The sequence below is a fragment of the Penicillium nucicola genome (genome assembly GCF_028828085.1).
Source record: "Penicillium nucicola strain IBT 29836 chromosome Unknown utg000006l, whole genome shotgun sequence".
Lineage (NCBI taxonomy): Eukaryota > Fungi > Ascomycota > Eurotiomycetes > Eurotiales > Aspergillaceae > Penicillium > Penicillium nucicola.
This window is the reverse complement of record NW_026643130.1, coordinates 829,417-853,663: the sequence shown is the minus strand read 5'-3', so window position 1 is coordinate 853,663 and position 24,247 is coordinate 829,417. Positions and strand designations below refer to the sequence as shown.

Below are 24,247 nucleotides of genomic sequence, written 5' to 3'. Positions count from 1 at the left end.
TAAGGATGCAGTGCTGATCAATCAGCTCGCTAATCCCTCCTTTTTGTACATTCCACACACTCCACTCGAATCGACAATTTCTTCCTTCGATCTTTTCTTTCTTCTGCCGCCTTTCAGCAACTTGGATCCTCGACTTCCATACCCGGTCGACATCCTCTCCTTTCTGGAGCGTTCATCTTGTCCCTTTCGCCCTTCGTCTTATGTGGGCGTAGAGAAAATCTGATGAAATGGAACCTCAGGATGGCATCGATGTCCGCCCTATGAGGCGTATGTTTCTAATGCCGCTCAAATGAAGCTGTTTCAGTACTAACCATGTTCTACAAACAGTGAAGGTTCTTTACACATTTGACAGTGAGAACAAAACGAATTGTCTCGCCAGATGGCCTCACGTCCTCGACATTCAGACTGCATACCTTGACGAAACCACTCCAATCGGTGTGATCGAGTTGAAAACATGTATCCAGGCAATTGTCTCTGCCAGGTGAGAATTCTACCCCGCCCTACGTCCCCTTGTACAGTGGTATACTTACACATGTTAGCCCCGAGCTTGTGGCTCAGCTTGGAAAAGATTACACAGTCTATGCTTATGACTACTCAGAGTACGAAACCCCTCTTGTTGGTCAAGGCATGCTGTCATGGGTATTGTCATCTGCCTCGCCAACCGAAGCTCAATCGAAAACCATGGTCACTGGACGAGTCTGCAAGAACACCCTTGGCCTCTTCTCCAAAGGTGCCGCTCAAGAGACGCTGGAAGTCAAGTTGCGGCTGGTGCCTGTCCCAACTGTGATGCAGAGTGAGTACCTCGATAGCATACAAAAGTACCGCGATCTGAGCAACTTCCGTCCAGGTGACTTTGATGCACAATCATGGTCCAACTTTGTCCGCCAGAATCCTGCATTGGGAGAATCTTCAAGAGCCCAAAGCCACGCCGGCTCGCCGATGCACCACTCTGGTATCGAAAGATTTCACCAGCTGTTGAGTGAAGGGTCGACACCAAGAGAGTTTTCTAACTTTCCACCTAACGAATCTGTCCGCTCGGTCTCGCCTTCACATTCATATGCTCCTAGCAGAGTTTCCACGCCTGGCGGTCGAACACCAGCCCATCATCAATCTTACAAACACAGCAACCCCCACAGTGATATGATTCGCCCTTCATCAAGTGCTTCTATGCGGGACAATGACTTCCAGAGCCAAGTTTCATATCACCAACGCCGAGGCTCCATGCAATCCGGATATGGCAGTGGTGAGGAGGAATCCACCGATCCCCAGCCCCGCAAGAGAGCCAAAGTATACCAAGCAAGCTGGCCCGGAAAGTCAGCTCTGAACATCGAAAGGCAACCCAGCTCGCTGCGGGTTGCAGCGAGTACCGCAGCTTCAGTTCGGATCCACCGCCCAACTCCTGTGAACCCTGCTATTGCCGCCGAGCAATCCTTCGAGGACCCCGTCCGTCCACCCACTCCTATGTCTCGACCATCGGATTTCAATCGCCGGTCTCGACCTACAGGTAGTTTGTTGCGAGAATCATCCATTGCAAGCATTGCATCGTGTCCCGCTACATACAATTCTCCCTATTGCCAGAGTGACGACATGCCAGGTGCAGACCAGACTTCGCCTGACGATACCCGGTACCAGGGTCTCTTTGAGCCGTCCTTCAGCATGCCATCATCACCCCCCGTGTTCGATGGCCGCCTGCTGAACAGGTCAAGCCCTGTCTTACCACCCATCGCTCTGGATACTGACTCTGGCTTTATGAGTGCCGGACTGGAGGATCTTCTCGATGAGGAAACCACCACGCCCCAAGATGACCGCAGAAGAGCAGAGTCCCATGAAATTACCCAGGAAAAACGCCCTGTACGATCTACAGTACAAGCAAGCTCCCCAGCTAGTACCATTGGCGCTCACCAAGGAACCTCCAATGATCCACTCCCTGTCGACGAGATGAGTGCGGATCAGCTTTTAGCCAAGGCACCACCTGTGATGTCTCGTCCTGCCACCTCGACTGGGTCAAGACCCTCTTCAAGTGCCGGCCCGCAGCGCTTGGCACCTAAACCCTTGCTTCCAGGCCCGATTGCTCCGATTGCTCCCCAGAACCAGTGTCACCCATTGATGCGTGCCATTCCCGCCAGTGACCCCGTTGTGCCTTCTCGCCCCGTGGACGTCAAATTCATGCCTCTCGAGACCAAGAACAATGCCAAGGGAAAGCGTACAAAGCAGGCAATTAACATGCAGGCACGCTTGGAGCAGGCGATTGCCAAAGGCGAAGTTCCTCCATATTGCGAAAACTGTGGCTCAATTGAGACTCCTAGCTGGCGTCGAGCATGGGCAAAAGAAGTTGAAGGAAATGACAAGCTTGCAGAGGAGATGATGCAGCAGCCTCTCATGTTATTTTGGGATGTCTTGGATCGGAACGCCGAGGGTGAAGTCCAGAAATTCTTGATCTACAAGAAGGAGAACGAAGACCATTGGAAGCAAATGACTTACTGCAACCCATGTGGTTTGTGGCTTCACAAGTTCAAGGAAATGCGTCCCCAGCATAAATGGTCCAAAGGTCCAGCAGCCAAGAAAAGAAAGCGTCCTGCTCGAATCACTAATGGCAAGCCTTCCAACTCTTGCCCTGCCACCAGAACCCGGAGTAAGGCTACCCCCGGTAAGCCAGCAGCTTCTTCTCCAGCAGCCACTGAAGCCTCTTCTGTGCCCGCTGAAGGCGAGACTCCTCAAATGGATGACGATGAGGGACTTTCTCCCAACAAACGCTCCCGAGAAAACAGCACCGAACCTCAGCACTTGAGTGAGTTAGCTACCAACTGGAACAAGCAAGATGCGAGAGAAGCCATGCGCCGTGCCATTCGGTCCAGCCCTGCCAGACGCACGCAACCCCGTCCCACCTCATCGGGGGGCAGCACCGCTTCGACTCCCAAGCCTCTGAGAAGATCGCTTTTCCCGAACGAAGGCCCGTTGAAGGAAATTGATGCCTCCATGGTAAATAGCTGTTCCCCTCGTCGCAGCCCGCGCATTGCGTCGACAAAGGATGACAAGGGAGCTCAGAAGGAGAACCACATTCCCACTCCGGCCGACGATCTTGACAATCTTTTCGAGAGTCCCTCCATCGATTTTGATCACACTGGAAGTCCGACTCCTCGTCGACGCAACGCGCGAGTCAACGCCGCAACCGAGAAACGCCCGATGAATTCACCAAGTGCCAATCGGCGCAAGGAGTTGAGCTCAGTCATGACTCCAACCCGGTTGTCAGCCGAGCGCCTGCAACGTATCCAAGCAAGCCAACACAACCCACGTCAAAACAAGTCGCCAAACAAGCAACAGCCTTTTGCCCCTCTGACCACCGACGAGAGCATCCACTCCGAGGCCTTCGAGTCTCTCGACGGCATGATTCTCGACATCTTTGACGATGCAGACCAGCCCAACCACTTCTTCCTCCAGAACGCCAAGTTCGACGGCGACAACTGGGCCGACTGGCTCCCAGAAGATTACGTCTCTCCCAACGGATCTTCTGACGAACCTGCCGAGGACCTGATCAACTCCCTCTTCTCCAACTCCGAAGTCAACAAAGACAACCTCAACTCCGAATTCCTCCCCTTCAACTTCGACGAATCCGTCATCCCTGACTCCGGTTTCTTCAGCTCCGACGCTCTCCAAACCGACCCAATCCGCCTGGCTCCCAAGACCCAGTCTGCAAGCCACTCCCACGATACCCAACAAGCAAACTCTTCTGCATAATTCAATTCAATACCGAGGCCACATCCACCACCCACCCACTGACGTCCTCCCTTTCCCCCAAACCATGTCTGTGTTTTTCTCTTCAGTGTTTTTTTAGCGACGGCGTCTGGTTCTTTTTCTTCATGTATGGGTGGCCATCTTGTGATGGTCATACAGGCAGCCGGCACTTGTGATCTTGCCCTGCCCTGTTTTCATTTTATTTGTTCAAAGTGATGACCCGAAGTACACCTTGATGGGTACTTCTTTACCATGTTCGCTGTGGTTCCCATGTGAGGGTTATTCCCCCTGGAACGCAGACGATGAGCTTTTTTTGTAGCTGGGATACCTGTTTGGATCCCACAAAGCTTTTACGATAGAACGACTACCTCAATCAAAATTACTCATAATCATTATTTTATTTTCCTCGTTGTGGATCTATTAATCAAATCGGGCGTAAGGTCTGTAAATCGTCGAGTAGTTTGACTGTATACTGAATGTCAATAATCTAAGGACATGCAGGGTACATTGGACCCCTAGATAGATAGACACAAACACCTCAATTGATGGTACTTTATACTATCTTCTTCAGTAGTCAAGAACAAAAATGCTGTTTCCCTATTTTTCACCAAATTTGTGACAAGAAACCGTGTCAAACTAGTATAAGGTACGACTGATATGACTAAAGTCACCCATAGACCTCGGGACCCAGCCCTAGGTGACATGCGGCTCTTTGGAGATTGAAATTAAATCTGCTAAGCAGATCAGTAGTACATGTATTAAGTAGTATAGTTAATCTAGATCTTCAGATCTCTTTTATCGCCCCCCTCCTTCCAAGAAGCTTGTTTTGGGGGTCTCTATGTTACGTCTTTCGTGGTGAAGAAAGTCAATTATGGGCTCCTTCCTTTTTAGAATGGCACCTCTAGACATTATCGCAATCACAAAACTTCAGTCAGAAAATCGCATTGAATTGGCCCTCGTCCATACCTATTTATACATAAGATTCTCCTGCGGAAATACTCGAACAATTGGTAATTATTGCTTTAGCATCTGGACGTGGATTGTACTTAGTGTTTCACTTTAAACAACAAAAAGTGATAACTCAACCTAACACCAATAGATAGCAAAGAGATAGCAGAAAAACAATAGAAAGGACCTGTATTGCTATGGGTATGGTAGAAAATGATACACAAGCAGCAGCTGTGCGTGAATTCAAAGTGAGAGTCTAGACCAGGGAGTAAAACGTCTTCCAGTCCAGCTTTGAAGTTGATACGTTTGAGAACCTTGAGCACTCTCCTTAGCCCCTTTGAACTAGGAAGAGCACCTCTCCAGACGGCAGGCTGAAATGCCGGGAACTCTGTGTTCCTTAGGCATACTGAGATTGCCAAAAGTTCTCAACATACAGCATGGAACATTCCATGTGTAAGTTCGTAGTCGTGATCAATCCACCACACTCTTTGCAAAAGTGCACCTCAGCCATGTGTTTGTCCGTATCCTCTGCAGTAGTGAAATCCAGACGGCATACCTCACAGGGGAATTCTCTCTCGGAATGGACATCGGTCTCATGCTTGGTTGCTGGCAGCGGAGGAGGATGTGTTGCCCTGTGCTGCTTCAATCGGCCTCGAGTGCGGAACTCAAGACCACAGATGTCACAATCAAATGCATTCAAATGGCCCTTGGCAGCCATGTGCTGATTGACTGCGTCCTCGGTGCCAAAGGCACGCTTGCAAGTGTCGCATGTGAAAGAAATGACAGGCTCTACCAGGCATGCAAATTTCGGGGGCTTGATTCCTTCATCTTTGTGGGTGCATGTAGTGGGGTTCGGTTTGGCTCTGATGCTCGTGTTCTCCTGAGGGCGTTGCTGATCTTGCGGTTTGGACCAGTGCTGCTTGACGTCCATGTGCTGGTTAGCACCTTGTGGAGTGCTGAAGCTGCGCTCACACGTCTCGCAGGTAGATATGCCCGTGTTTTCAAAGTCTGCTTTGTTAACTATCATACTACATATAATCACATAGGGGTATTGGCCTGTACCTGATTCTGGGTATTGATTCTTCGGGTCGAAGAAATTATGAGTAAGATCACGCTGCAAGTCGGGCATAGCAGACCAAGGCCCATCAGGCGTTGATTTTTGTTTTGGAGCAACAATCTTCATATACTGGAGGCCAGCTGCAGTGGACTGTGAATGGTTCCAGTGCCCCATCACGTCCATATGCTGGTTGGCACCCATCAGGGACGTGAACCTTCGCTCGCACACCAAACAACCAAATTCCCTGGCCTGTCCGCTCTTTCTGTCCCTGATCAGCTTGGCGAGATGGCAGCTGTCGACACTTCCGTTCAGGCCCGTTGCTTGGTTGTGTCTTCTCAAGTTAGAATGCTTGCAGTAAGCATTCTGAGCCTGAGAGAATTGGGCGAGTCTTCCAGGGGGAGGGACATATCTCTGAAGTTGCTCGTCCGAGAGCCTATTGTCGGTCAGTCCCCGAGGAAACTCGAGGATCGTCTCGATGCTGGAGGGTGTTCTGTGGCGTTTCAGATCCATGTGCGATTCACAGTCCTCTCGAAGAGTAAAGCACATGAAGCAGCTATTGCATTTGTGGAACATGTTGGACGTAGAGGAATAGAATGCAAGAAAGGAAAACGTGACGATGCGTGAAAGTGACGGTTGTTGTCAGGGACATGGACATGTGCCTTCTCGTTTTGGACGGTTTTGCTTGAGCCCGAGAGCAGACAGCTGCGAAAGAACAAATCTCCCGGTGATTAAGTTACCTACTGTTCGTCTTCTCGAGCTCGACTTCGATTTCTGATACTCGCGAGTCTTCGACCTCGCGTTATTTGTTCGTTACTTCTCCGTGAACCTACTCTACAATCTCGCTTGATATTCGGGTTTCAGCGAGCCCGGCTGGCTCTATGATAGGTAAAGTTTTGATCATAACCTCGTTTGTAAAATGAAAATGTCGGGGAATCACAAAGGAATACCGCAGTGACGGTTTCAACACCTCAAGACCAGTATCGAGTCCGTCCTCGCCCTAAGACTGTCCAATCCATTGCAAGCCCGACAGGTTTCGAATTGGGCTTGCTGTCTTGCAATCTTATTTCGAACAATGCTTTATTTTTGGGAAGTCCACGGTAAAGAAGCACAACCCATATGCTTGAAATCCTGACACGCCAATCCTTTACTCAACGTTGTAAAAGATATTTGTGAAGCGATGCGTGGCATTGACTACCTGCTCGTAGATCTTGTAATCTGTAGTTCGTATTAGTGTCTATGCCAAAGTAAAGAGGAAAGGGAGGATACATACCGCAATCAGCAGGGTCACCCCACTCCGTAGAGCCCAGAACACGAAGTCCGTATCCCTAAAGGCAATCAACATTAGTTTATCCCGTCAACGTAGAAACCGGAGCGATGCTACAGATATTCAAGGCCTGGAAGTCCAATGAAAGAGTTATCAACATACCGTACCACCCTCAAGATCAGCCACTTTTCCAACAACCTCTACCAACTTTCCGACTTGCAGACGCGCATCAGACTTCAAGATCAATGTGACATCGCCATTGTTTCCACAGGTGAGAGTTCCCGTGCTGCCGTGCAGCGCGGTGACAGTGCCGAGTAAACGCACGGTGTATGTGGTGTGCGAGCCAGCGCTAGAGGGGTGGAAGGCGTGGAGGTGGGAGGGAAGAATGCGGGGGGTTTGAAGAGACATATTGGCTGATTGGTATGCTCAGTCTTGCTGATTTGTGTTCGTGTAAACTGCTGTAGGGATGGAGATTTGACGCCTCTGGGTGTTTAAGAGAACGTGGAGTTGATCGACGCGCGAGTCGCGGGTCGCGTAGTCACGTGGTGATTAATTAGTATGCGATGAGCTTGACTGTGTATGGTGCCACAGTATTGGGAGAAACGAGGTCTCCCAAGCTTCAATTGAACACAGTATTGTAATTTAAATCTTGATATCAGACCAGACACCGAGATTCAGCTAGTGACACGATCAAGTTCAGCTCTTCGTGGCTCGCAGCATTGATATCATCACGTGATCAGTATCATTTCCGCAAAAGCTTCAGCCCGATACGTCGTTTGGCTAGATCCACGTCTCAGCACCTTCCACACTGCCGCTATACTTGGGCGCTGGAGAGCTCAATCAGGAGGCCCAAATATTTCTACATCTTCCTTTCGAGCCCCATATCCCATCCTAGACATCCTTCCACCGACAATGCCTCCTCCACTTCCCTCCTCCCACCGGGGGATGACAGCAAACCCTATCAAACCCAGTCGCTACCGTCCCGGAAAGGCAGTTCCTGAAGATCCCTCCTCATCAGAAGAGGAAGAAGAGGAAGAGGATGTCGAGGCGCAAAGAGAACAAGAACGGCGCAGACAAGCCGAGGCGCAGCGCCGCAGACAGCAACCCAAAGCCAGCTCATTCCCTGCAGCCGCAGCTGTACAAAAGCCCGAGGAAGATGACGACGAAGAAGGATTCGTCACAGAAGACGAAGACGACGAGGCCGCTCCGGCACCAAAAGCTGTACCGCAAACTACGACCAATGACATAAAACCTACAGTGGCTAAGCCCGTTTCCGCACCCACAGCAGACAGCAGCGAAGGAGAAGAGGAGGAGGAAGAAGAAGAAGAGGAAGAGGAAAGCTCCGAAGAAGAAAGTAGTTCGGAAGACGAAGCTCCAAGACGCATGCTCATACGACCAACATTTATTAAAAAGGACAAGCGCGCCACCCAAGAGTCTGCCGGCCAGACCCAGAACAAAAGTGCAGCAGACCGCGAAGCCGAAGCGGAAGCGCATCGCGCAGCCCAGCGCAAAGAAAAAGCAGACATTCTTATCCGCGACCAACTCGAAAAAGAAGCAATCGCGCGCTCCACAGCCAACAGAGCTTGGGACGACGACGATCTCGTCGAAGCAGACGATGAAGAAGCAATCGATGACAAAGACGATATTGATCCCGAAGCCGAGCGCGCAGCTTGGAAACTGCGTGAATTAAAGCGCGTCAAGCGGTCCCGGGAAGCAATCGAAGAGGCCGAGAAAGAGCGCGAGGAGATTGAGCGTCGGCGCAATCTCACCGCGGAAGAGCGGGACCGGGAAGACAGCGAGTTCATCGCGAAGCAAAAGGAAGATCGCGAGGCTACGCGTGGTCAGACAGGCTTTATGCAGCGCTATTTCCACAAGGGTGCTTTCTTCCGTGGCGACCAGGAAGCGGAGGGTCTTGATCAGCGGAATGTCATGGGTGCGAGGTTTGAGGATGATGTCAATCGGGACACATTGCCTCAATACATGCAAGTGCGCGATATGACGAAGCTGGGCAAGAAGGGCAGAACTCGGTATCGTGACTTGAAGACTGAGGATACGGGTCGATTTGGGGATGGGCTTGAGAATCGGAGGAGGAGGGATGGGCCGCCTGAGGGTGTGACTGATGAGCGGTTCATGCCTGACCGTGGTGATGACCGCGACCGGGATCGCGGGCCTACTGGTGCTAATGCTAGTGTTGTCAGGTCGCGGTGGAGGTCGAGGTCTAGGTCTGGCTCGCCGCGGCGGGACCGGGACAGGCGTGAAAGGGATTCAGGGAGGTATGATCGGAGTCGATCTAGGGAGAGACGGAAGCGAAGCCCATCGCCTTATGAGGACCGGGAGAAGAGGCGGCGCGTGGATCCATGATCACATCAGATACCTGATATCCTTTTTTTTTATTGGCGTTGGCTTCTGAAAAGTGCATGCGTGGATCGGATTTGATATGTGCATTAAGAGCAACGTGCAGGCTTGGAATAATCACTATGTTGCATGTAGTATAGCATGTCCTCTCCTGGAGGAATTGTATTGTGATATCAGGCCATCAAGGACTTTTGTACATAGATTCCCCCATTCAACCACACACAACGGACTCCTAGGCCCGGAAAACAGCCTGTACGTTCCATGAAGGCCTCAGGGAACGCCAGCACAGAATCATGGACTCTAGATGTCAACCAACGAGCGCCTGACCACCCAACAAGATGCCATAGAATAGCCCCCAAACGCCATTGATCTATCAGGCTAGCAAACAATGCACATATCAAAGTCAAAGGCATATATCCATATCCCACCCTTAAACCCAGTCCATACTGAAAACTTATTTAACGCCAGAGCGCTCCAAAACCTTCTCCCTCTCCATCACACTATCCCCAAACTTAACCAAAAACACAGTCCGACTAGGCCACATCTCGGTAGGCTGATTATGCGCCGAGACCTTAGTCTCAAAGCCACACCCATCACAAACACCCTCAATGATGCCAGCGACATAGGCGGCACAGTTAAGCATGCTCATTTCACGGGGTACGCTGATGTATGTGTTGACTAGCGGGTCGTTGTCTGTGATCATATACTCATTAGGGGTGTCTGGGGAGACAGAGTGCTCTAGTGCATCCGCAGAGCGGCCGAAGAGGAGGCGCCAGAGGGGGCCGTGGATTAGATGTAGGAGGGTGATGATGCGCAGGGGACGGTTTGGCGGTGAGGAGGATGTTGAGGAGCTTGAGAGAGCTGAAGAGGAGGTTGATGTTGAACGGTAAAAGAGAAGGTCTAGGAGACGGAGGCCGAGGGGGTAGCCTTGTTCGTTTAGCCTGGAGGGTTGTTAGTATCGTGATTGTCCCCGAATTGGATGACCATGTTGTTGGGCTCGACACGGTACATTAAGGACTTGGTTTAGGGGTGTTGCGTACCGTTTCTCCAAGTCTTGGATACCTGTTACCCTCCGCTGAGCGTATGTGACCATCTCTCCGAATAGGTAGGCGAAGCTTGCCCGGCTGAGCTCTGCATTGCGGCTGCGGTTCAAGTGTCGGTCATAGATTGTCTTGCGATTGGATGGTACTCGGAGACCCGAGGATTGTGGTAATGTCTGAACTTGTTGCTGTGTCTGTTTGTCGTTTGGCCCTGATTGCGGCGTCCCGCCATTGCTGATGGACAGCATCGTGGAGTGCCGGGGAGGCGCAGCCATGCTTGTGTTGAGTATCGAAGGTTATTGGTATTCCAGGGAATTGATGTCAAGTTAGGAGCTCATGGATTGTGCTTTGGTCATGACATCTATAGGGGAGGTTGAGGGTTGGCGAACATGTAGTGGATGCGATAGCTACGGCGGAGCACACCTCCCGCATGTGCAATCTTGCAGAATTTCCGCCTAGAACGACAAGACGCCTACGAGAGATATTACTTGCATATTACGAATTATAGAATAAAAGGGTTTCAGCAAAAAAGTGCCATGTAATATTCATGCTAGACTAAGATCCACCACACCAACACAGAGACTCAGCAGTGCTTCATACGAAGATCATGAATGGCGACGGCCGAGCAAGAGCTGCGGCGACAGCAACTAGAAACAACGCGGGAAGCAAGCTGGGTATATGTGCATGCGTGGATAGTATTGATATCCCAAATAGAGGTAGAAAAGATCCTGTTCTGAAGACACAATTAGCGCCAGTTCGACTGTAAAAAATTCGATTGAAAATAATTTCAAAGAACAGCCAAATAGTTCTCAGACATCCAAGGAAGATATTCCGCCCATTGCCGCCTTGATTGGGTTCAAGCGACGGCTAGCGTGGAAACTGCGAATGTAGGAAGTTTTTCATCTTCGAACGGCGTAGCCGTTGGCTGGTGGTGCAAAGGGGAATAAAGAAAAAAAAAAAGTCTGCGACTTACCAAGTCAGTAAAAGAAGTACATGGCGATAATGTACTTCAAGTGGTTTTTTGTTCTCGTAGAAGCCAACATAAAACTTCGTAGTCGCAGGGGACTGAGAGAGGAAGATGAAGAAGAAAAAAGTTTTCGGGCCGGCGAAGGCCTTTTATAGGGCCGAGCGGAGCTGCCCCGGAAACCAGCTGGTTGACCCATACGAAGCTTCTAGCGAAAAAAAAAAAAAAAAAAAGTCCACCCGGTGAGGAAAATAATAGGCAGTACAGACAACTATTGTATTAATGTCTTAAAGATCAGTATTATGTGAATAATAAAAGCTACGTGTTGAGATTATGTGTGTCCAAGGTTGTCAATATCCAGTGAAGTTTTTCTCATTAGATTTGTTAGCCAAAGCCCAGCGCCCAATCAGGCAAAAGCTGGCCTGGGATACAACAAAATTTTCATATGTACGCCGTAACTGAGCCACCCAGTGGCTGTCTGAAAGAGCAAACCAAAAACTCAGCCAAAAATGCGTTAACGTTAAAATGGTCAAATAAATCATGACGCGATGTGTTACTTGAAACTCTTTTGTTTTTGTCGCGAGTTCCAATTCAATGTTTTGGAAATACTATGCACCCAGTCTTCACCCTGTCCGCCGTGAGGTAGGACATTGGCGAAAGGGTACCTTGACGCTGATACTGTCACGTAGTCACCGGGGTGTAGCTCAACCCTATAATAGATGGTCAGTCAGGCATGAAATTTGAACATAGTACATGTGTGCAGTAAACATACCTCTCGCGTCCATCGAAACTAGCCCACGAGCTCGTCCGCGCATCATAAGGTACACCCATTCGTAAGACAATGGTATCCGGTAGGATGATCGGTCGGAATGATAGCGTATGAGCACAGATCGCGGTAACAAGAATGACAGGGTTCTCTGGGTGAGAAAGAGATCCTCCAGCAGCGAGATTGTAAGCCGTCGAGCCGGTTGGAGTAGCGATGCAAATTCCATCTGCAAGCAGAGTTGTGAAATGCTCGTCATCTCCGAAAAGTTCAATTTGAGACATGGCTAAAGAGTAAATGGTTAGCTGTCACTGCTGGCGAATCTCATATTGAGTATCAAAACGGAAGAGAAATGGCATACTTGGGTTTGGCCCGCGATCGAGAACGACATCGTTCAAAATCTCATAAACTCGATCCGGAGTATGCGTCAATGTATCTTCCCCTTCCTCTCCAATCAGTTCCTCGACCAGATCTCGACTTGATAGTGTTCGCGCATCCGGGTCTTTAGCACGCGCTTTACTGCGCATGATGGTACATTCAAACCGTAATCGAAGACTGACGACCACGCCCTCTCGGAATGCAGTCTCGAGTGTCTTTTGGTAATCCGCAAAGTCGAACTTGGTCAAGAAGCCTAATGAGCCCAGCGCGAAAGAAAGCACCGGAGGCACGATACGCTGGAACAGCCAGCTGGTATATAGAACAGTACCATCTCCGCCGAGTGTGATCACAAAATCGAACAGATGGGGCTGCTCATGTGCAAGTTTGGGATCCCAGTACTTGAGCCGGTCCGCCGCAGAGGGTTCGTCTTCGACTAATTGGATCGCTCCAAAATCCGGATGCGTCTGTAGTCGACGCTCAACGAAAACCACGTAGAGAGTGTCGCGGTCTTTGGAGAGTAGCCACCTCGTCACTTTCCGAGTCAAGCTGACCAATGACTCGTCCTGCGCCTTGCATACCACGAAGACGTTCTTGACTGTGAGCTTGAGCCTGATGCTGCCGAGCTTCTTGGATAGTTTGCGCACATTCCAGGCCATGTCTGAAAGCTGCCGCTTTGTCAAATGTCGGGATTGGATGATTGACGGCGATGGCTTAATGTTGCCGTCGGTCCCGTCGTCCACTATTGATAACAGACTTTCTGGCTGGGGAGCTTTGGGCTTGACCGCGGGCCCATCATCTTCATTCAATGTTCGAAGTGCATCTTCTTCTGTCTCCTTGGGGTGTTTCGGGGGAGTTGCCCATTCGCTTGCGATGAGATTGTGGACGTAGCAAGCGGTGGTCAGATCATTATGGGCGAGGTGCGGTGGCACATTGGGTTTGTCCATCGTAACCAGGGAGGACTTGCGGCGATGGTTGGAGTCGGGGAAGAAAACGACCTGAGTGCAAGTTAGTAGCTGTCTGGTAGCTATCGAGGAGCTGTGGGCATGTACCTCCAGATGATTCTGTGCCTCATTGTCGCTTGATCCTCCGTGGCTCTGGCACTGATCAGTCCCCGGATATATCATGCCAATGACGACCACTTACATCATCCACAGTCACCTTGTCCATCGCGATAATACTAGAGTTGCCTGTTTACTACTTTTGCATTGTGGTGGTGAGTCAACCTAGGGAGCGGTGGGTTGGCGTTTGGTGGGTGGGTATGACGTCTGCTTTTGAACTGCACATTGTGTCGGGGTTTGTTTGTCCGAACTGCTGGGATGAATTGTGGTTTTTTTCTCCCTCAAGAAAACATCTACAGATATCAAGTTTAATTGCTTTTTTTAAGCTTGGCAGGTCACTCTGGTCGCGACAAAGCTAAAAATATCCCTTCGCAAGAATCTATCCGAACGGGGACAGTGATGTGATCTACATGTACACCTTCAATTCACGCTAAATAAAATGTGATACTTTATGAGTTGTTCTTCATCTCTCGCAATGCGGCCATGACATCCACTGGGTCGGTCTTGCCAGTAACCTTTTGGATCTCGGGGTCCTAAAGGAATCAAATCAGCACCAGCGAATGGAAGAGCAAAGGACATAAAACTTACATTGACGCGCATGAACACATTGTGGAGCTATTTGCCTGTCAGCTTCGATGGAGAAAAATGAGTTGCCAATCGCCCTTACCTTCTCGTCGCCAATGGTGAATTTCCCTTGTGTCTGCTGGTTTGCCTCGGCAAAGGCCTGGAGCTTCTTGATCGGCTCCGTCTGAGAGACCGCAATGCAGAACTTGACATTCGCCTTGGTGTACTCGTGGCCGGGCTAAGAAGTATCAGCATATAACTCGAAATACATAAGAGGGCCAACCTACATAAACCTTGGTATCATCTGGGAGTGCTGCAAGCGTCTCGTTCAATGCCTTGTGCATCTCTTTGGCATTACCTTCGAAGAACCGGCCGCATCCTGGTTGGAAGGTCAGTATCCGGAACCATTGATAGATTGAACAATCATGGAACAGGGGAAACGAGCAGACATACCACCAATGAACAGAGTATCGCCTGTGAACACAACGCGCTGGTCTCCATCTTGCATGTAATAGCAGATGCTATCTTGAGTGTGGCAGGGGGTGTGCAATGCCTTGACAGAGATACGTTCTCCAATTTTGAACTCGTCCCCGTGTCCGGGGGTCTTGGTGACAGACTCACAGTCCTTGCCCCCGATGACCTGGAGTCCCTTGAATTGCTTCAGCTGGGGGTTGGTTAGTGGCGAAAACATCAGAATTGGCTTGGATGATCATGCATACAATATCATTGTTACCGCCAGCATGATCCCAGTGACTATAGATGAATTGTCAGTCAATCTGGACTCTATCCATTGAAATCGGCTCAACATACTGGTGGGTGTTGACAATGGCGGTCAGATCAATCTTGCCAGCATCAATCTGAGACTTCAGCTCCGGTGCAACCCTGTTTAAAGAATTCAATCAGTATCTAGGTAGTGCATGAATCACAACCTCAATCTGTCGGGCACCTACTCGGGCGGGTTGGCAGGATCAATAATAACCGACTTCTTCGTCTGCTCATCGGTCACGAGGTAGGCATAGTTGTTGCCTTTCCCCGTCCCTACAAATCACAGTCAAAGTAAGCAATCACAATTCCAATGTTAGGTGATATATATGACGCGGGTTCTTGAAGATCTGGAGCTCCACATACACATGGGAATCGATTGGATATGCATGGCTCTGAACTGAGATCTGAAGATAGGCGATATATGTCCTGACAATCGAGTCCTTAGGAAGTTCATCACAAACAATCAGAGTGTGGGGGAAGCTTTAGTTATCAGACATGTACATTTCAGTCTGGGCATTTATCTAGCGGCACGTGACATCACGAATCCCCTCTATAAGTCGAACCCTGGTGTTGAGTTTGTAGTTACACTAAGCACTTCCTAGGTGAGTGAAACAACCTGGGAAGACTACAGATCTGAATTAACTTCTAGCACATGGAATTCCAATCTACAGTGCTTTTAAATTTCTGTATGATACTTGGATATCGATTCTGGACATCGATCAGAAAAAGGTACAGCCTTGGGGTAACAATTAGGCATAATGTAGATCCCTTCAGAGCTCTCAAAAGATACTTGGTTGTTGAAATATATAGATCCCAATGAACTAATGCTCGAACAGACTCTACAAGCAGTGTTTTTTTTTTTTTTTTTCATAATAGCTCAATCAAACGACATCGACCTGTTCGATGGAAAGAACAGATATAGCGTATTACATTCTATTGAGGTCTACTCAGCAGCAAATCAGAAAAGACCAATTTGCTTAGCAATGCCAGCTCAGCCAGCTGAGGGGCGTGCTCAGATATACGCCGCCAAAACCGGCAGCTTCCGGATTTCCAACGTCATCCGGATGAATTGTTCTTCCTACGCAGCTTCTCCTAGGAGTCAAAAACAGCCAATCGTTGTTTTGATTTGCTGCCAGCAGCATATTCGTCATATTCTTTTACAGTCCCTTGCTAGCTACTAGAAACAATACCGAGAGGTCGATTATCCCACTTCTCCACATATCCCCAACCATGCTGCTGCAGCTTCTCCGAAAGCTGTGACGCAGCACCCGATGTACCATGGCTGCTATAATTGCTCTTTGAAACACGATTCTTTGAAGCAGACTGAGAGCCAGGAGACTTCTTGGTCTCAATAGCCTGCTTTCTTACATGTCGACTCAACAGTTTTGTAAAGTGGTGTGGACTCTCATCGCAAGCTTGTAGAACATAGCTCTGCGGACATGACTGCCTGTGGAATTCCCAGAAAGAATGTGTGAGGATATGAGACAGCCACAGGTAAATGGCTTCAGAGGAAGGGCTCTCGGCTGCATCTTCAGGATTCTTAAACGCGAGGTCGTTGGCCATATCTTCGACCAAATGCCTTAGGAATGCCGGATGGCTCTCTGAAATCCTCTGCAGGACAGGGTCCCATTCCCGGAATGTGTCATTCAGAGACTCTCCAAGTCTAGTCATAGTAGTCAGCACATGATTATTTCCAAGAAACAACCAACAAGAACATGAACTCACTTCCTCTCATCCGGAACCAAAACCCCCCTCTCAAGCAAAACCTCAGCCAAGACTCTCACTGCACCAGCAGAAACATTGCAAATAGACACGATCTGCATAGCAACCGAAACACCAAAATCACGTTTCCGCTTCTTAGAAACAGCCTGCCCATCCATATCAACGCCAGAGAGTAGAGGCTGCAGCACATCTTCCAGAGTAGCCTTGACAGAACCACCATCGTCGTGGTCCAACACAGGCGCGTAATTTGCATCAGCAATGTCAGCCCAGTAGTTATCCCAAAGCCACTCTAGCGAGCGCTGCGCAGCCTTGCGCAGGACGACCAGGGACGGTGGCTCGCGGTGGGTTGCTTCGTGGCGGAGCTCCACGAAAGAGGCCGGTAAGCCTAGATCCATGGCGCGTTGGAACATTGTTCGACGGACACCGTGAATCTTGGTATCCACCAACCCAGTGACGAAGCTGTGGTTTTGTTAGCTTATACATTGCTACATGTTACGTAGGAACAAATGCCCACGAGCATGATCGGAATTGCACGAGCACGAGCTAGAGCAAATCCTGATACTGATGAACACTCACCGACAGAAAGCAGCGGAGTAAGTTGCCCGAATAGAGAAGATGGAATTGCTCTGCGCATCATCATGGAGAATGGCATCCGTTAACAAGGCTGTAGCCTCAACGTGATGCGGCACATTGCCTCGTAGCTTCCATGCTTCGACCTGGTAAACATGTAGCATCAGTATATATGCTCTGTTTAACGATGATCATTTATACATACCACTGCACAGCCATGAGCGCGCAAATCGGGCCCTTCAAACGAAGATGTGGGATAGAACTCGTTCCGCACGTCCAGTAGTTCAGACTTGGACTTCCAAGCTGTGAAAATGACCTTGGCCATTTTTTCCGAACCAGACCAAATAGCTAAATTTGAGGTTGTCTGATATCAGCTATGCATGCACGACTTTTCGAGCTTGATTCATTTCGCTGCGAAATATTTTCGGCGGATGGTTTTTCCTTTGGGGAGGTTTTGCCGATGTTTGGGTATGTATTTCCGGCCAATCAGAGGGAGAGATTTTATACTTCGGCTGTCAACCAAGTTGGTTTGTGTGTATTATACGCCAGTACGAGGGAAGGGAATTATGTGAGATGTAGTGTAATAGATATTCTGAGCGAGCGTGTATGCCAGGTCGTTTATAGGTACATTGATAACTAACAAACAAAACTGTAAATGGGAGTCATCTCGTCCCAGGGTATCCATGTATCCAACGCCACAAAATAATAGTAATAAACTCCACGCTATGCCGCTGTTCAAGCTGAAAGATGTGATTAAAAGCAAACAAAAAGGGTGATTCGAGCGACCGGCTCAGATCCACCCGTAGCCGTAACTCATGCAGGGTTGGTTCAAGGCGGCGAATGGCTGGGCAGTCATGGACTGCTGATCCGCATCATCGTGGTCGAAAAAGAAAGACCGATGCAACAGGTTCAAAGCTTGCTTGGACTGCTGCTTGGGGATGAAAGTTGACTGGTGGACCGGGGCAGGTGCATCTGAGACAACTGGTTGCTGGGGCGATTGGTGCCCGACGCTGTCGTTCTCGGCCTCTGCGTCCGCGTCTGTGTCCGCCTCGTCATCCTTGTCTTCGTCTGAAGGCGTGAATGTTTCCTCGAGTTTGAGGCCCTCGCCCGACTTGGACTGTGGGGCACGGGCTAAGGTTCCGTTGGGTTGGTTGTAGAGACCCATACCGACCAATTCTTCTTCCGGCTTGCCGGCTTTCTTTGGCTCCGCGGTCGGCTGGAACGGATCTTCGAATTGTTGGATCGGGAGAAAGTCGGGCGTTGATGGTCCGCTCATTTCGCCCGGCGATGGGACGCTGACATAGCTTGGGCAAGTTGTTTCCGGTGGGGGAATATTACTTCCCATGGAGAGCATATCCAAGGTCCAGTTGTCGGAAGCTGGCTGCGACATGGCAGTCATATCCCATGGCATCGGCTCGACCTGCGAGCCCGTCATGGAGAGTGTCGTGTGCTGTTGCGGAAGTGGCAACTCCTCTTGCATGTCTGAGTAGACTGGGAAGTAACTGGTTGGCGAGAAGGATGGATCCTCCGTCATGGGATATGACATGAAGTTGTCGCCGTAGACTGCAGAGTTCAAGTACTGATCAGGGAAGGGACTCATGCCGGCATAGTTGTCCGAGGTGTAATCGGGCATGCATTGCGGGTTAGAAAGACCCCGGTTTCTTGCTGACGATGGGTGCCAGCTGATCGGGCGAGATTTCCGAACCGCGGAGGCAAGGAGAGCTTCTTCCAAGGAGGATTGATATTGAGCTGGCATGCCGTGCATCACATTCTGACTGACAGTTGAGCGTCGTCTATTCATTGCCGAAGGACTGTTGCCAGCACTACGAGGCTTCATGACCCGAGTGTGTCTCGGCCGAGGGAAGGCACGGACCAGGTCCTGCATGGTTTGGCTATAAGTTGCATCTGGAAACCATTGTGAGCCTGTCGAAGAGGGCTGTGGTGGACAATAGTAATTGGCCATATAAAGAGAAGTTTCAAAAGTGCGGAGTGCAGATCAACAACTGAGGGGGGAGGCAAAGTCAATATATAGGGTCAGTATGAGGGGGTGGGAACAGCTTACGTGGGAAGTATAGGGTAAATAATAAAGGGTGGGACGTGAAAGGCCGATGTTCCTTCAGGAACAGTGAGAGAGAGTGAGGTATGAAGATCCGGCAAGGCAGGGCTTATAAAAAGGAATCCAGGGAGCCTGATCTACGATCCCACCGCACATGCTAAGATGACACGACGTTGACACTAAAGGAGCCTAGACACAAATAAAGGGCAACCTGGAACCGAATCCATGAATCAGGGCAGTTCCACCGTTTCGACCAGGGCCAGGGAATACTCCGGAGTGCAGCAAATAGGGAGTATGAAGTGGGGAGGGATCGGACCTGTGGGAACATGGAACATGCTTTTTTGAGGCGAACATGGGGAAGATTCATACATTAGCTCGTACATTGATTACATTCAATACTTGAATACAGACCCTCACACACGGGAGTAGCCCCAGACTAGGCCCGTGTTCCTTTGTTTTTTGGTTTTTTTTCCCTCTTCTATTTATTAGTTCTAAGTTATAGTCCGCATAGTACGTACTGGGCCCCTCTTTGAGACTAATCAGGACTAACAAGGACTAACAAGGACTAGTTTCTCTGGTCGCTTCTACAGGAAGAAAGAAAAAAACAAAAAAGGATAATTCAATAGAACCTACGTTAAGCTGTACCTTGGCTCTAACCGCCCGTGGAATGCTCGATGTATGATTCGGGCCGATCACCAATATCCAAGGCTGACTATAAGAATGTGACTACTTTATTACCCCTACTGGACTCGTTACGCAAGGGTTACAATGTGATGGGCTGTCTACAGGGGGGAGGAAGTGGAGAGAAGTAAATCGACCGTCATACTCTTTGTCGGACCCCTTCCTAAAGTTTACAATACTACTTTACTACTGTACTGTACGCATACCCGGCTCTTCTCATGCACACATTCTCCCTATCCGGAGTACATGTACATATACATGATGCAGGAGATGCATCATTGCCACCCGAAGGTGAGCAATCTTATTCTGCATAGTTACAGTGTAGAACATATTATATATGTGCTGTTGTGTCTGTGTAGATAATGCGGCTACTACTGTATACAGAATCAGATATGGGCGTCCAATTGGTACATGCGCCAGGACCAGGCAAGTCCCCCCCAAAATAGACATCATCCAATCGTCACCAAGCTGAAAAGAGAAACTTCGGCCATAGTGTGTTTTAGGCTACCTGCATTCTTTTTTTTTCCTGTCGGGATCAGCGAGGTCATTCTTGAGTATCACCTGAGAAAAAGAGGGGTGGGCGCCAACATGTAGCTAATAGTAGCGTATCGATCCGAGTGCCTCAACGTTTTGTGGACCTGTTTCATCGGACCATGAAAGGGCGCCACCAAAACCAGAACATGCGTGTCTCTGAGCGGGAAGCTCGGCTATCCCAAGCGTTGAACCCGCGTGGAGCTAAGGTACGCCGTACGGAGTTTTCATGTTGACGTTTCAGTGGAGATGTGACCAGTCTACTATATTCTCGGCAAGATTGACGCCAATTTCCAATCCAATGAAACGAGATTAGAGCCCACTCTTGTGTCACTGATCAGGAAACGAGCGGTTGAGCCACCATTCACAACGTGGCCAGGTGGATCTGATCGAGCTTAGGGCTCAAAGCCAAGAACTGGCCATTTCAGGGGTCTTGGTTCGTTGATGTGGCTTTCTTTAGAATGGGCACGGTACAATTGAATACTGTATACCGGATCCTGGATACTGGACACTGTCCAGTACTGTAGGACCAGATCAGGATTCGGAGGGTCAATCGCAACCTGCTCTGTAAGGTCATCTTACACGTCATTGCTACCTGTACGAATCACAGCTGATCTCGATATGCCTGCAAAACACATCCACACGGCAACCGGAACACATTTGCAGGCCCACTTCCTGCACAGGGGAAAGAAAAACCACAAAAAAAATGGTCCAAAAAGAAAAGTGGAACAAATGAGAAAGAAAAAAATAAAAAACGAAAAAAACTTGGCATAGGCAAAAGATTGGCACCAATATACAGTACAGTAACAATTTCCAACAGACCAGGGGGGCTGAATCAATAATAGTCAGAGTTCTCCTGGTGGAACCGCTGACACCACTCGAAAATGCCGATCTCTGGAGTATGGCACACCGTAACAATCTAAGACATTGATCACCCCTTGGGAACACACTTGTCCACAGGATTTGGGTGTGTGATTCTGACCTCCAAATCAGCTCTCATGATTGCTCTCTCTCCCTCTCTTTCTCGCCCTCTCCCTTCTGCCTCATATCAGGTAAGATCCGACCTCTGGCGGTCACTGTCCGAGACCACGCTAGATCGGGCGTTGATCAACTTGAGTGTGTCCCCACCAGAGTAACCTCCGAAAAGGGCGTGAGTAGAATACTGTGGGTATCATTTATGGCATGAACTCCATTGCACTCCTTAGCCCCCACTGATGGGGCAAGGGGGGCCGATCCCAGCTTCCTTCGTCCTTCCAGACGTTCCAGTCAGGGTTTCTGATTGCCCGTTTCTTAGAAATGCAGCGGGAGGGAGCTGCGGGTCTAAGTTAATTTGGCTTGCTTTAGCGCCATGTCATCCGCTCCTTACGGTGTAGCATCGGATGAGAATGTTCGGGTCACTCAGATAGCCGTGCGTTCAAATGAATTTAATTAGTGCTTTCCTGCCTCGGCTCTTTCTCCTTGTTCATCTCACCTATGAGTTCTTAGCTCCTAGCTCCTAGGTCTTGGTTGTGACGATCACAGTATGCTCCGACATGGTACTCCGTACAGTACAAATGATCCAGGGGAGGGGGAGGGGGCAGTACAGGACCGACAATACTGGGCGATGTCTCTAGTTGAAACTGACCATGCTCCCGAGAGATGACAACGAATAATCAGCTGTTCACAATTCGACCAGAAGCCAAAAGGCCTGCCAGTCCAGACCCCTAGATAGCTGTGCTTGCAGGGCCCTGTGACACAGCGCCTCGCCGGGTCTGAGATATATAGAGAACATCTCCAACTGCGGGTATTTCGTCATCGACTCCTAGCTGAACTATATTCCCAAAGTCAACGCTTCGGGTGTTCTGACGCCTGCGGCGTGACGCCACACAAGGTCCAGGTGCAGGTGGATCGATTCTTATCACAGTCAACAAACCGAGTGGCGGAGTAAAAGCCCAAGGGCAGAAATTGGGGGCTATACAGTAGTGTACAGTACCGTAGACACGTTGTCACCTGTAAGCCCAATCACTCCCCCGTCCTAATCTACGCCAATTTCACCCAATTCTGTGGCCTTATACAACCAACCACCGCCCCCAGCTTTAACCTCGGTGCTTAACGCGTTGGGATCCACACACCATTCTTGGCCAATGCTCCCTCCTTTTTGCTTACGATCTGCCAGGAATGCCGATCTTGTTCCAAAAGAGGCAAACTCAAAAGATCACAAATTGAGTCTCCATGCAGGGGCCGATCCCTCGTATGTGTGGACTGGCACTGACACTCTGGCACTTGAATCTGCACTTGGGGCTCCGTGTCTATACGAAGCACGAAACCGACTATTGTTTTCACTTTTTGTTTTAATTTTAATTTTTCTTCTTCTTCTTTTTCTTGTTTGGATTCCCAGAAACCTTTTTCGACTAACGTACGGGAACTACGGTTCCAGTTCCAAGGTTGACCTCCACATGCGCATTCTCCGCGGTGACTCAACACCTCTCTGCGGGTGTTGCCAGAAGAAGATCAATGCAGCTGATCACAGGGGTTATCTGCATTGTACGAACAGCTGCTGTGAGGTGGCACACCTCCGTGCAGTGCAACTATTTAGTAGATAGATAGGGCGTGATTTGATTCCTTACAGTGTATTACATATGTACATGTATACCAAGTTAGATGCTCGGCAGTTAATGTGATGGAGATGAGACTCTGATCCAATGTACGGGGCACCTTTGACCCAATTTACAGGGGTATGTCGGAGGGTTTTGATTAGTTGGCTTTTAGTGCAGTGCACGCACCTGAGGTTGTTATTGACGGGCGTTGGTTGGCTGCCTAAACGGCAAAAGAAGGCCTTTCATTCCCTGCTAGCACAAAGAGTCTCCATAATTTTTCTTTGCTTTTTTTTCTCTTTCTTTGTGTCTGCTTACGAGATAAGAGAGGGGCTCGAGGCCCTTTTCCAGTCGGTTTGTTCTCCATAGCTCCTTCGCGCTCACTAACCCTCTTGGGGGGGATGTTTAATGTGTCTAGTACTGTAGTGTGGCATCAGACCTGGCACATACTTTCAGCTAAAAGCTCCATTTTTGATTGTTCCAGTCGCTTGGATGTAGTTTCGCTTTCTTCACCGTCTTCTCCTCTCCACCGAGCCACCCTTTTTTCATTCCTACGGGTGTTCCACCGGGTATGTATGCCGTGGCACACAGATGTGATATACAGTGCCTCCACCCTTTCATTCTTCTGCATTCTGCGTCTAGTCTAGACACGACTGCTCAGACCCGTTCCCCATCCTTGTTTTGTCTCAGGCCCTTCTCCGTATGATTACGATTCAATCTATTGAGGCGGAGGCACACCGAGCCTACGTATGTCTGACTGCAACATGTACTGTACTGCCTTCCGTCCACATTTGCACTGGCACTGGCACTTGCACACTGGCACACTTGCAGTACAGCCCCCCCTCTCTCTCCATCCCCCTACATCAAAAGATCCAAATGATTAGCGGTGGACTCAACCCGAGCCCCAGTCTCCTCACCAAACGCCCCACGCTTCGTGCATCCTTTCCCGATCGGACCATTCTTCCAACGGGGTTCGTCGTCCGCTTCAAGTCCGCCCCAGGCCCGTTATACAATATGCGCAAACTATGCCATGTCCAGCCGGGAGGGTCCGGCCGTGTATGCCGCATTATTGATTTTGGGCACGGGTCTGAGCAGAGGATTATTTACACTTTTGAGCATCTTGTAGACTTTCATTGTCACCGGTGGGGTAACAGTAAATTATAAGTTAGTACAGTAAGTTACTAACTTACTGTACAGTATACTGTAGGGCTCATTAGTGTTAGTGT

At 49.5% G+C, this 24,247-nt stretch overlaps 9 protein-coding genes across 9 annotated transcripts; 2 read left to right on the top strand and 7 right to left on the bottom strand.

Annotated features, from left to right (window-relative positions):
- Positions 1 to 227: 227 nt before the first annotated feature.
- N7511_006335 (putative GATA transcription factor (Ams2)) lies at positions 228 to 3,735 on the top strand (the record flags this gene model as incomplete). The annotated part of the gene is made up of 3 exons (XM_057128712.1): positions 228 to 267; positions 328 to 481; positions 540 to 3,735. 3 exons carry the CDS (start codon positions 228 to 230, stop codon positions 3,733 to 3,735), a joined length of 3,390 nt encoding a protein of 1,129 aa, XP_056983268.1.
- Positions 3,736 to 5,077: 1,342 nt separating this feature from the next.
- On the bottom strand, positions 5,078 to 6,247 carry N7511_006334 (uncharacterized protein; the record flags this gene model as incomplete). Its single annotated transcript, XM_057128711.1, has 1 exon — positions 5,078 to 6,247. The coding sequence occupies one exon, from the start codon at positions 6,245 to 6,247 to the stop codon at positions 5,078 to 5,080; it is 1,170 nt and encodes a 389-aa protein (XP_056983267.1).
- A 634-nt stretch (positions 6,248 to 6,881) lies between these two features.
- On the bottom strand, positions 6,882 to 7,409 carry N7511_006333 (putative ssDNA binding protein Ssb3; the record flags this gene model as incomplete). The annotated part of the gene is made up of 3 exons (XM_057128710.1): positions 6,882 to 6,952; positions 7,008 to 7,062; positions 7,164 to 7,409. The coding sequence occupies 3 exons, from the start codon at positions 7,407 to 7,409 to the stop codon at positions 6,882 to 6,884; spliced, it is 372 nt and encodes a 123-aa protein (XP_056983266.1).
- A 504-nt stretch (positions 7,410 to 7,913) lies between these two features.
- On the top strand, positions 7,914 to 9,362 carry N7511_006332 (microfibrillar-associated 1 family protein; the record flags this gene model as incomplete). The annotated part of the gene is made up of 1 exon (XM_057128709.1): positions 7,914 to 9,362. The coding sequence occupies one exon, from the start codon at positions 7,914 to 7,916 to the stop codon at positions 9,360 to 9,362; it is 1,449 nt and encodes a 482-aa protein (XP_056983265.1).
- Positions 9,363 to 9,810: 448 nt separating this feature from the next.
- Positions 9,811 to 10,671, bottom strand: N7511_006331 (trafficking protein particle complex subunit 5; the record flags this gene model as incomplete). The annotated part of the gene is made up of 2 exons (XM_057128708.1): positions 9,811 to 10,297; positions 10,397 to 10,671. The coding sequence occupies 2 exons, from the start codon at positions 10,669 to 10,671 to the stop codon at positions 9,811 to 9,813; spliced, it is 762 nt and encodes a 253-aa protein (XP_056983264.1).
- Positions 10,672 to 11,913: 1,242 nt separating this feature from the next.
- On the bottom strand, positions 11,914 to 13,668 carry N7511_006330 (putative NAD+ kinase; the record flags this gene model as incomplete). Its single annotated transcript, XM_057128707.1, has 5 exons — positions 11,914 to 12,070; positions 12,133 to 12,409; positions 12,485 to 13,496; positions 13,551 to 13,595; positions 13,645 to 13,668. The coding sequence occupies 5 exons, from the start codon at positions 13,666 to 13,668 to the stop codon at positions 11,914 to 11,916; spliced, it is 1,515 nt and encodes a 504-aa protein (XP_056983263.1).
- A 340-nt stretch (positions 13,669 to 14,008) lies between these two features.
- On the bottom strand, positions 14,009 to 15,276 carry N7511_006329 (uncharacterized protein; the record flags this gene model as incomplete). Its single annotated transcript, XM_057128706.1, has 9 exons — positions 14,009 to 14,092; positions 14,148 to 14,174; positions 14,227 to 14,361; positions 14,411 to 14,502; positions 14,577 to 14,787; positions 14,843 to 14,876; positions 14,934 to 15,005; positions 15,074 to 15,161; positions 15,252 to 15,276. 9 exons carry the CDS (start codon positions 15,274 to 15,276, stop codon positions 14,009 to 14,011), a joined length of 768 nt encoding a protein of 255 aa, XP_056983262.1.
- A 782-nt stretch (positions 15,277 to 16,058) lies between these two features.
- Positions 16,059 to 17,505, bottom strand: N7511_006328 (rRNA-processing protein LAS1; the record flags this gene model as incomplete). Its single annotated transcript, XM_057128705.1, has 4 exons — positions 16,059 to 16,551; positions 16,614 to 17,069; positions 17,187 to 17,326; positions 17,386 to 17,505. The coding sequence occupies 4 exons, from the start codon at positions 17,503 to 17,505 to the stop codon at positions 16,059 to 16,061; spliced, it is 1,209 nt and encodes a 402-aa protein (XP_056983261.1).
- A 465-nt stretch (positions 17,506 to 17,970) lies between these two features.
- Positions 17,971 to 19,065, bottom strand: N7511_006327 (uncharacterized protein; the record flags this gene model as incomplete). The annotated part of the gene is made up of 1 exon (XM_057128704.1): positions 17,971 to 19,065. The coding sequence occupies one exon, from the start codon at positions 19,063 to 19,065 to the stop codon at positions 17,971 to 17,973; it is 1,095 nt and encodes a 364-aa protein (XP_056983260.1).
- Between the last annotated feature and the right edge of the window lie 5,182 nt (positions 19,066 to 24,247).